This window comes from Salvia hispanica, chromosome 4 (assembly GCF_029641045.1).
Source record: "Salvia hispanica isolate PSC_SH4W2 chromosome 4, Shi_PSC_v1, whole genome shotgun sequence".
NCBI lineage: Eukaryota > Viridiplantae > Streptophyta > Magnoliopsida > Lamiales > Lamiaceae > Salvia > Salvia hispanica.
Genome location: NC_142695.1, coordinates 11,199,243 through 11,210,731, shown reverse-complemented (window position 1 = coordinate 11,210,731; position 11,489 = coordinate 11,199,243). Strand labels below are relative to the sequence as shown.

Sequence of the window (11,489 nt, the reverse complement as noted above, 5' to 3'; positions counted from 1 at the left end):
ATCTGATCGACGAAATGAATAAAAAATAAGAAAATGAGTGGAGTAAAGAAGATTTAAGAACACAACACTTTGATTGGGTAACCCACAAAAATCAACAAAAATTCCGTCAGAATCTCGTCTCCTCCGTCTCAGCTGAATCTCCTCAACACCATCCTCCATACCCTCCCAATTCCCCCAAACTCTGTCGAAAGTTTCAGTCTTTATCCTCTTTGGGGCTGCTCTGATCTTCTTATAACGTTTTCCATAACCGTTTGCTCTACTTTTTCTTGCTTGTATGGAACTCTAAACCATCAAAAAAGAGGAAGAGAAATTCGGCCAAGTTTTAGTTTCTCTTTCAGAAAAAAATTCATAGTATTTGGCAAGTAAATCAATTTTGAGACGCCCAATTCAAGTTATCTCGTGGGTTCTGATGGGATTTCTTAGTGATGCCCAGAATGACAGTGGTAATGGAAATTACGGTTTCATGTCTCTCGTGAGGAGGAAACAGGTTGATTCTGATCGCGCCAAGACGTCGTCGTCTCATCATCATTTGGCTAAGGCTCTCACTGTTCCTCATCTCATAGCGATAGGTATCACTGATTTTCGTTTCTCCTGTTTATTGGATTCAGTTAATTTTGTTTTACTAATAACTTGTGCTTTTCGATTTCTTTAGTTTTAGTTCCTTTTTGTGGGATGTTTTGCTGATGATGTATGTGGTGGAGTTTGATTGTTTTTTTTTGGCTTTATTTTAAGGCAGTATTTCGATTTTTAAAGGTCAAAATTTGTGCTTTTTTGAATCTTGTGATAGAAATCTGGGGATATGAATGGATTTATGATCTATGAAATGAAGGTTTCTTGTAGGGTACACATGGATGTGCTGATGAATTGGTGTTTTGAGTTGCAGGAGTTGGATCAACTATTGGTGCTGGAGTTTATATTCTTGTTGGTACTGTTGCAAGAGAGCACTCAGGGCCGGCGCTTACGTTTTCCTTCCTGATTGCTGGAATAGCAGCTGCTCTTTCTGCGTTCTGCTATGCCGAGCTATCTAGTCGTTGTCCTTCTGCTGGAAGTGCCTATCACTATTCTTACATCTGCGTTGGAGAAGGGTATACATGTTTGAAACTGTCTGATTCGCTGAATTTTGTTTCCTGTACTTTCCTATCTCGAATTTTAGGTTTGATCCAAGTAGATAGATGATGTGTCTTTTGATTCAATGCTCCAATATAGTATCTTAATCGTTTTTAAATTTTGGTGTTAATTCTCCTGCCCATTTCCCTCCTCTTTATTAAAAGGTCCGACTTCCATTCTGTTAGTTGGTTAGCTGCCAACAAGAAATGCCAAGTGTCTTCCTCAATATCACAATGTATGGACTGTTTATTAAGAAAGAAAACGATATAGAGAATGTCCAACAAATATATTTTTCTTTGCTCAGTAGAAACTCCACTAGGAAGGTCCTGTGCAGCAGATTTGACCTAAGGGTTTGATATAAAAGGTCTTGGTAGGGATCTGAAACTGAAACTTATGACCACAAACTCATCCACTCCACGAATTAGGCCTCTTCCGAACAGCTGATATTTAATTAGCTTAACCACTAGTGGAACTGCTGAGAAGACCAGTTTGTTTACTTATTGACTTGTGGAAAACTGGAAATATTGATTTATCACATGTTTTATGCAGTGTTGCTTGGTTGATTGGTTGGGCATTGATTTTGGAATACACAATAGGAGGTTCGGCTGTTGCCCGTGGCATATCACCAAATCTGGTGTGCTCTCTCTCTGATTCTCACTTTATTAGGAGAAGTTGTGAGTGTTATAAATTATGATTTATTTGTAAAGTGGAATTCTGTAGCTATATTATAATGGGTGATCTTACTCCTACAGCTCCAAACTTTTTTATGCTTCACAATATATCAGTTATTGCTATCTAGAGTCCAAACATATGGAAAATAGCAATTACCTTGTTATTGTCTTGATTTTGTTCTTCTCTTTTTCTCCCATTCAGGCCATGCTTTTTGGTGGGGCAGATAGCCTCCCTGTGTTTCTAGCTCGCTATACCATCCCTGGGATTGATGTTGTAGTCGACCCTTGTGCAGCCGTCTTAGTTTTGGTGGTCACTGGACTTCTCAGTTTGGGAATTAAAGAGGTCTCTTTCTAAAATCCTCATTTTGTTCTAAGAAATTTCTTTCCACCTGATGACAACTGTAACTTACTTGTAGATGATTTCTGCAGAGTACATTTGTCCAAGGAATTGTCACTGCAGCAAATATCTGTGCCTTGATCTTCGTCATTGTAGCCGGAGGATATTTGGGTTTCAAGACTGGATGGCCTGGTTACCAACTTCAGACAGGGTATGTGACTTTTCTTGCCTAAGTATTTGGTTTCCATTTCTTTTTCTTTTTTTCGAAATTACATTTTATATCTGGATCCTTTTATTCACATGGGAAACTCTTCTTGAAGTTAGGAAATAATTTTAATTACTTGTCTCAGATATTTTCCTTTTGGGGCTGATGGGATGCTTGCTGGTGCTTCAACTGTTTTCTTTTCCTACATAGGGTTTGATTCAGTTGCTAGTACAGCAGAAGAGGTATTGAATATTCTCAAAATTTTATTTTAAAGATTGTAGCCTGATTGCTCGGAAATCTAATGTAGGAATTTTATCCATATGCAGGTCAAGAATCCTCAGAGGGATCTGCCCATGGGTATTGGTCTTGCTCTGTCAATATGTTGTGCCCTGTACATGTTGGTTTCTGCAGTCATTGTTGGTTTAGTACCGTATTTTGCAATGGATGCGGACACTCCTATCTCCTCGGCATTTGCTAGTCAGGGATGTCAATGGGCAGCGTAAGTAGATAGCCTTATCATGGTCTTACATTTGGAATTTATTCGGGCTTAGTCCATTCAAATGCTGAGCTCATATTTCATTTCTCTAATTGGATGTAATGCAGGTATATAGTAACGATAGGAGCTTGTACTGCTCTTTGTTCAACATTGATGGGTTCAATGCTTCCACAGGTGACTCTAATCTTCTCGAAAAATGATTGATATGTGTTAACCTTCATACTCATTGGACCTTATCATGTGTTTATGTAATGATCCGTATGTAGATGTATGCATAGAACAATTTCTGGATTAGTTTGAGATTAGTAATTTTTTTATGTTTGTATTTTCAGCCACGAATACTAATGGCAATGGCCAGAGATGGATTGCTACCATCATTTTTTTCAGAAGTCAATAAAAAAACACAAGTTCCACTGAAGAGCACCATAGTGACGGGTTGTCTTGCAGCACTATTGGCTTTTTTCATGGATGTCGAAGCGTTATCTGGAATGGTACAATGCTCCTCTCTTTCTCTGCAGTTTGTTGAAATTACTGTTAATTTTGTCAAGTTTCATATTCCATAAAATTCTTTATACTGGTCTTTATTGATATGTATCCACTTGCAGGTTAGTGTTGGCACACTTCTTGCATTTACTATGGTGGCAATTTCTGTGCTGATACTGAGATACGTTCCACCGGATGTTGTTCCAATCCCGTCATCACTTCAGGAAGCGATAGATTCAGTTTCTTCGAAATATAGGACCACCACTAGTCTTATCGATTCTGATGCAGATGATGTCGATGCTAAAGCTATTACATCACAGAACCCTGTCCCAGTTCTAGTCAGCAAACAATCACCTTTAGAAGATCCCCTTCTTGCGAAAGAAGCTGTGCAGTTGAACTGTAAGCTCGCCCAATTCGGAATACTCACTGCTTCTACTAAGCATTTGATGAATCTTTATTCCGTTGTCTCTAGTTTCTGAGTCTCACTTTTCTTCTAAACCTTGCAGCAGGTTTCACTAGTGAAGAGAACCGGCGGACTATTGCTGGCTGGACAATCACGTGCACGTGTATTGGTGTGCTCATTCTAACTTCTGCTGCTTCAAGTCGGACCCTATTTAGGTACATTTTGGTACAATCATCATAGTGCAGGGATTTCAAATGTATGTTAGGTTTTCCCATGTTATGATTTCCTGAAGCAAATTTCTAAACCGAATAAACATAATTCATTCCAGCACTTATCGGTATTCTCTATGTGGTGTTGGTGGAGTTCTCCTTCTATCCGGTCTCATAGTCCTCACTTGGATTGACCAAGATGATGCAAGGCACAGCTTTGGCCACACAGGCGGTATGTCAGATAATATCTTAGCGCATTTGTGTTGTTCTTTTTCGCTGCTGCAGTTTTCATCACGAGTTAAACGTGGTCATAGAAATGTCGTTTCTCTTTCAGGATTCATTTGCCCATTTGTTCCATTGCTGCCTATTGCCAGCATTCTGATCAATGTCTATCTATTAATCAACCTTGGGTTAGTATTTATACATAAGTTAAAGTTTAGGAATCTTCGATGTTTTCTTCCTTTATAACGGTTCACGTGGGACAAATATGCAGCGGTGATACTTGGATGCGTGTATCAGTCTGGCTGGCGATTGGTGCACTCGTTTATGCCTTTTATGGCCGGAACCACAGCTCATTGCAGAATGTGATCTACGTCCCTGCAGCTCACGTTGATGAAATCTACGACAGTGTCTCAGAACCTCAGCCGTGAGATGGTCTCTCTGAAGAAGAGCACTCTATGTAGTTTTAGTATGGACTATGGAGGAGTATTGGATGAGGCATATCTGGGCTCTCAGATTACCCCACTTTGTTATATATGATGCCATATTGTGACATTACTTTGTCGAATTTTAGTTCATAGCTAATACGGGAAAAGATAAAGAAAGAGAAAGAGAAAGAGAAAAAGAGAAAAAAAACATTATAGTGTTGTGAATAGCACATATTTCTTCAGTCAGTCCTGCAATGGACTTGTACCAACAATATGTAAATAGTGTGGTATTGTTATTGCCTATTGGATTTAATGTTCTAAACAATTTTTTGTGATTCTTTCAGTTTGATCAGGGATTTAAATTTTTGCAGATTATCATTTTGTTAAACAACTGCTCTTTCTGTCTCATTATGGTAGATGTATTTCGCTTTGAGCACTCGTTTTGGATAAAATATAAGACTAAATAATTGAAGTGGAGAGAGAGAGTAAAGTAAGAGGGTTAAAGAAATGTTTCTACTAGGGTGGGATGGAGAGAGTATCATTTATTCATTCATACAGAAAATAAAGAAATAAGAAAAGATGTTGTGCTATAAGTTCGTTGACATGATCCTCAGTATAGATCCCAGTCCCGAAATGAGGATCAAGAAGAAAATGAATGGGATGGACTAGGCCTTCAATTGACTGAAAACAATACTGTCTCGTTTGGATGTTTCACCATGATAATACTCAATTTGGTTGTATTCCTTTTTGAGATGTCCCAATTGGAGATGCCCAAGGTTAGTGAATCGGATTTTAACCGTGAAATCGGAACCGCAGGCTGATTCGTGTCCAAAAAATCCGGAACCGAAACCGTATCGGAACCGCTGGTAAATCGTAAAACTGAACTGGAACCGCAAAAAATTGCCGAATGCCCGGTGGTTTAGAACCGAAACCGTAATCAACGATATTTGAATCGAAACCGGAAACACGAAATATGTTCAAGGTTCAATTCCGGTTTGAGATTTTCTAGAACCGGAAACCGGCGGTTCCTAAACCGGACAGTATCATTGAGTGGTTCTTATATCGATTGCTATGTTTAACTACTACATCCGTCCCATAAAAATCAGTCATATTTCATTTTTTTCTCCATTCCATAAAAATAGTCCATATCTATTTATGAAAATTTTATTCTCCTTTTCTTTTACTTTATTATTTATGAGTCTCATCCTTCGTTATATAATTTAAATAGCTTTTTCTCATTCTCTTATTTTACTAATTACGCATTAAAACTTATGTTAATCCTAAATGAATTATTTCTATAGAATAGAGGAGTGAGAAAAAATTAAACTCATGTAAAATTCACTACAAATTTTAAGTTTACACTATCAAATACCAGAGCATTTTAGCCTTTTAAATATTACACAGATATTTCTGAAGTCTGAAGCGCCAATAACTTCAGACTAGAGTCAATAGACAATTATATCAACTAGTGTCACTCCCCGTGCATGCACGGCCCATTTTATTTTCATTACATTTAGATATGGAAATGATGAAAACCTTAAATGGTTAATATATTCAATACTCTGTTACCACACTCATTGGCTTAGCCTCTATTGATAAATATATTGATAATAATAATTTTAGTAATAATATTTGTGCAAATGCATGTACCATTAATTTTTTTTTATATTTATTTAAATTTTAAAAAAAAGCAATATCTATACATAACAAAAATAATACTATAAATATGTAGGTAAAACTAATTTAGTCTTGAATTAAATTAATAAAAAAATAAATTATTATAATTTATGTATACAATCTATTTTAGTAAAATTATAATGCGTGATCATTAATTTTCATTATGTCCCAAATTCAAATTATAATATAATTAATTACAAAAAGAATTTAAATTTAGTTATGTAACATAATTTTACATAATCTCACCACTTTTATGTGTATTACTTAAGATTCTACACAATTCACATAATAAATCTCAAAATGATACCAAGATTTTAATAGTAATACTTGTAAACAATGCAGATAGTATTACCCTGAACACCTTATATAACTCACATGTCATGATTCACACCCCTAAATATCTGTGATCTGTTTCCTTAATTAATTTAAACTACTCAAGGCAATGTACCATATCACCATCAAATGTTCTCGTTTGTCTATTTGTTAGTCCTATGAAATAATCAATCTTCACATATTATAATTTTCGGTCAGTCAATTACGTATAATTCGTATATAAAATATATCTCTAAAATTTAGCCATAAAAAATCGCTTCCAACATCACACATATATAAATTTTCATTTCAAAACCCAATATATCCCTACAATCAAGTCCTAATTAAAAACTGCTTTCAACATTACATATATACTACTCCGTTTCTTTAAATTTTGAAAATTCATTACCTATTCCAATGTCATAAATGGAACATAAGCAACATCTCTCTTCTCTTTATTCTTCTTCATTGATGAAAACTTTTCCCATCTTTGTCCGCCGGAAATGCTATCGCCAATTCACCACCTAGACATCCTTGCGACCGTTGCGACTCCGTTCACCACATATATTTCATCCCTTTTTCTTTGTCGTTTAGTTCTTTTTAAAGAAGATCAAAGGTTAGAGAGTTCATTTCTTTTGAAGAAGATTAAGCTTGATCAAGGCAAAGAATCATGGCATAATGTAAAGTTTTTTCCTATGGTAAGAATAAAGGCGTCATCTCTGACTCTTCTACAAAAGAGAAATTGGTGAAAGAGTGAAATTTTAGTTACCAAATACCCTATACCCTATATTTATAGTACAAATATCTAAACTTTTCACTTTTCCTAAACGTATAACATTAATATTGCTTTTATGTTGTTAATTAAAATGGATAATGTATCATTAATATTTTAAAAGTACATAGTAATATAATGTAACGTATCATAAGAATTAATCCTCCACTAAATCTATTGATATTAGCATTGATCTCCTTTTAAATAATAAATTCTAACATGGACTCAATTAAATTCATTAAAATATAGATTAATATTGATACAATAATAAAGGACATCAATTTCAAGAAATTTATCATATTAAAAACCGTTTACTTTTTCAATATATGTTTTACTCCCTCCGTTCCATAGTAATAGATGCATTTCATTTTGTGCACTCATTTGAAAAAAATAATTATAAATAGTTAAAGATGAGAAAAAGTAGCATAAGATAGAGAATATTGTAGATATGACTCTTCTCTACATTATTCTCTCTCTTACTTTCCTATCTCTTCACTTTAACTATTTAATATCATTTTTTCAAAACGAGTGCAGAAAATGAAATGCCTCTATTTATGTGGAACGGAGTGAGTACAATTTTGCACTAATTACATTTAAAGTCATACCAAAAACTATTATTTATTTAAATTAAATTATAATGGAATTTTTGTTATTACTTTTGAAACTCTTTGTTATATATGTATAAAGATATAGACTAATTAATTAATAGATGACATTTAATATAATTCTTTTCTAATAGTATTACTAACGGTGTTTATTTTTTAATCCAATTCAAGATTATATGTCTTTTATATTTTTAATAATGTGTCAATGGGATATATAAACAACCGTATATTAATTCTCATCATATTATACACAATCATGGGAGTAACAGTAAATAACTGCAACAATAATTATTCTAGAATTTATTCATATGATTGGTAGTTATAAAACTTATAAATATTTAAATTTATACCCAAAACTTATACATATTCAAAATATAGGTCAAAACTCAGCGTATAGATAACAATATTATTTACATATGTATAGATAACAATATTATATTTACATATGTATAGATAACAATATTAATTTAGAAGAAAGAGTTTGTATTAACTACAGATTTACAGTATAGAAAGAATGCATTGAGAATTTCAAATATAGACATAGTAATAAAATTCGTAGATTATGATACTGGTTTGATAAAACCAGGGGCCGCAGCCGCAGCCGCAGCAGCCGTAGAGGTAGGTCATAATTACTTTTACAGGATCTTTCTTAATCTTCCCCACCAACTCCCCTTGCATTCTCATATACGCATACTTTTTTCATTCAGGTCTATTTTCATTTTAATTGGGTGCATTGTTCCTATCTCTGGCCTCAAGTATGGTATCTCTCTCTATTTCTTGGCATCAAATAATCTCCAGTCCATCTAAATTAGGATGTTTATATGTACTATGAATTAAGATATTTCTAAATTATTAAGCTCCCTCCCATTCGAAAATTGTCAGGTTGTTGGAGCTATGGACTTCTTGGCAGCATCTGAAGGCCAACTAGTAGTTGGAATCGCTGTTGGTCTTGTAGCTATTGGTGCTGCTTATTTCTTGCTTTCCTCCAAGAAGCCCAAAGGTTTGCTGATTCAATTGTTTTTTACAGTAATATTCTTTTTTCTGGTGATTTATTTGCATGTAGCTTTGATTAGGTTTTTATCCCATGTTGCTCAGGGGTTAAAGATTCAATCTTGCCTAGTTTTATGCCATTCAAATCACTGTTTGAATTCCTCACCTAATTAATTTATTCCAAACAATTCTCAAGATTTTACATATGTTTGCTATTCATGGGTAATTGGCAGTGTGCTTGGATCCTGAGAATTTCAAGGAATTTAAGCTTGTGAAGAAAACACAAATAAGCCATAATGTGGCCAAGTTCAGATTTGCTCTCCCTACACCTACCTCTGTATTGGGCCTTCCTATTGGACAGCACATAAGCTGCAGGTTCAATATCTAATTCGCTTGTTGTGTTGAGATATATACTAAGTAATGCTTTGGAATGCTAATTTTTATCTACACAGGGGTAAGGATAGTCAAGGTGAAGAGGTCATTAAACCATACACTCCAACTACTTTGGATTCTGATGTTGGACACTTTGAATTAGTTATAAAGGTGCATTTTGTCAACTTGCTATGCAATTTCATAGTTTTGCTTTTCTTAGGTCTCATTTGATTTGCTTTTCGCAACTACAGATGTATCCACAAGGGAGAATGTCTCATCACTTCAGAGAAATGAAGGAAGGCGATTATATGGCTGTTAAAGGACCAAAGGTACATGACCTAACCTAGTGATTCATGCACATAATGTGAAACGAATCAACGATCAAAGTTGGATAATTGTAGCACTCCAATATGTAATATGACCTGTATATTGCTACCATGGTGTGGTGTTTAGTCGCATTTAATTATTTATGTTGTTATAATTTTGTCATGCATCTGGAAATTTACTCTTGACTTTTGCTTTCTTTATCAAAACTAGGGTCGTTTTAGGTATCAACCAGGCCAAGTAAGAGCATTTGGTATGCTTGCTGGGGGCTCTGGGATTACACCAATGTTCCAGGTTTATATTCAATTACTTTACATATATATAACTATATATTTGAGTCAGATTGATAATTCTTCTTTCAAATTGATGAATGCTTTTAATTACTATACTAATTTATGAACAATGCATTTTACGCACTTTTGGCTTTTCTTTATAGGTTGCCAGAGCAATCCTGGAGAACCCGAGTGACAGAACAAAGGTGCATCTGATTTATGCTAATGTTACATTTGATGACATTCTACTAAAGGTAATTTTTATACTATCTTTTTTCTCATGCCACGACTTGAATGATGTATGCTTAAAAGTTGTTTATTGAACAATGTAACTTGAAGTACACTGGATTTAGGCCTTCATTTGATTGGGGTGTGAACATATTGGCAACTACAACCAAAATCCAATTTGATCCCCCCCGATTGCTCACTTGGACATGGACTGGGATTATTCGTGAATCTTGTGTGATTAAAATGTCTTAGAAGTTTGGTGAACATAGTCGAATCAATTTATTGTTTTTTGAGATTTCATTTTATGGATGTCTGGACTTTGGAAGCTGTATTGAATAACATAAATTAGTTTTTTAAGTATTTTACCATCCTCAATAACTGTAGTTACTTGCTGCAGGATGAAATCGATGGTCTAGCCAAAAACTACCCCGACCAGTTCCAAGTTTACTATGTTCTCAACCAGGTAAGTTTACCCTCTACAAATCCTAGATGAGGCTACCTGATCCATTGCACTTACCCATACGGTTCTGCACACGACCATGACAAATATATGTCCCAACTAATTGATTGTTGTTTGTTCTAAAAAAATTCTTCAGCCTCCTGAGATATGGAATGGTGGAGTTGGTTTTGTGTCAAAGGAAATGATTCAGGCGCACTGCCCTCCTCCAGCCTCCGACGTGAAGGTTTGAATTTATTCATGTAAATATATTAGAAAAATGAAATATAGGTATGAAGTTTAAAGAGCCATTTTTGTTGCTGGACAATATGCAGATTCTGAGATGCGGTCCGCCTCCAATGAACAAGGCTATGGCTGCTCATCTTGATGCACTCGAATACTCAGCTGAGATGCAGTTCCAGTTCTAGCTTTCCCTGTGGTGGTTGAGACTTGATTTTATCTTCTTCTTGGGGGAAATTCTGGACCTTGTAAGATAAAGATTTTCCCCCTTATTTTTCGAATGTAATACTGAGAAAGTTTAACCTTTTTTTCTTCCATTGAAATAAGCAATATCCCCTGCAGTGTAAGAGCACTCCCAATGGAGTTCCCTTATTTCTCCCTTATTTCTCCCTAACTCCTGCCACATCAGCGCCACATCAGCATCACATTTTATCCCCAGTTTTTAGCCAACCCCTACAATGGTTTCTCCCTTATTTCTCCCTTATTTCTCCCTAACTCAACATTTCATTTTTACATCATCACTAATTTAATTGTTTTATTTTTATATATAATAAAGCTAGCTTATTTAATTTATAAAGATAAATCAAATAAATAGTAATAAAGTTCGTTGTATTAAACACGGGTACACATTACAACGAAGAAAATTAAAAAAAAAAAAAGTACACGAATGGAAATAAAAAATCAAAAAAAAAATTCAAAGAAA

General features: G+C 34.8%; 2 protein-coding genes across 4 annotated transcripts; both read left to right on the top strand.

Moving 5' to 3' along the window:
* Positions 1–4,883, top strand: LOC125194379 (cationic amino acid transporter 2, vacuolar-like). Of its 2 annotated transcripts, none has more exons than XM_048092563.2 (14): positions 1–569; positions 884–1,085; positions 1,657–1,741; positions 1,981–2,121; positions 2,208–2,326; positions 2,466–2,562; positions 2,647–2,819; positions 2,924–2,990; positions 3,149–3,307; positions 3,422–3,698; positions 3,809–3,917; positions 4,031–4,143; positions 4,246–4,321; positions 4,405–4,883. In XM_048092563.2, exons 1-14 carry the CDS (start codon positions 410–412, stop codon positions 4,559–4,561), a joined length of 1,935 nt encoding a protein of 644 aa, XP_047948520.2. In that variant the 5' UTR covers positions 1–409; the 3' UTR covers positions 4,562–4,883. The 2 variants fall into 2 exon arrangements, with proteins under 2 accessions (XP_047948520.2, XP_047948519.2); XM_048092562.2 differs by having other exon boundaries at positions 3–569; positions 3,806–3,917.
* A 3,586-nt stretch (positions 4,884–8,469) lies between these two features.
* Positions 8,470–11,133, top strand: CBR (NADH:cytochrome B5 reductase 1). 2 transcript variants are annotated; one of them, XM_048090292.2, is made up of 11 exons: positions 8,470–8,542; positions 8,632–8,679; positions 8,807–8,924; positions 9,148–9,289; positions 9,367–9,457; positions 9,538–9,615; positions 9,824–9,904; positions 10,047–10,136; positions 10,508–10,573; positions 10,707–10,793; positions 10,882–11,133. In XM_048090292.2, exons 3-11 carry the CDS (start codon positions 8,819–8,821, stop codon positions 10,972–10,974), a joined length of 834 nt encoding a protein of 277 aa, XP_047946249.1. In that variant the 5' UTR covers positions 8,470–8,542; positions 8,632–8,679; positions 8,807–8,818; the 3' UTR covers positions 10,975–11,133. The 2 variants fall into 2 exon arrangements, with proteins under 2 accessions (XP_047946249.1, XP_047946248.1); XM_048090291.2 differs by lacking the exon at positions 8,470–8,542 and having other exon boundaries at positions 8,599–8,684.
* The last annotated feature ends 356 nt before the right edge of the window (positions 11,134–11,489 follow it).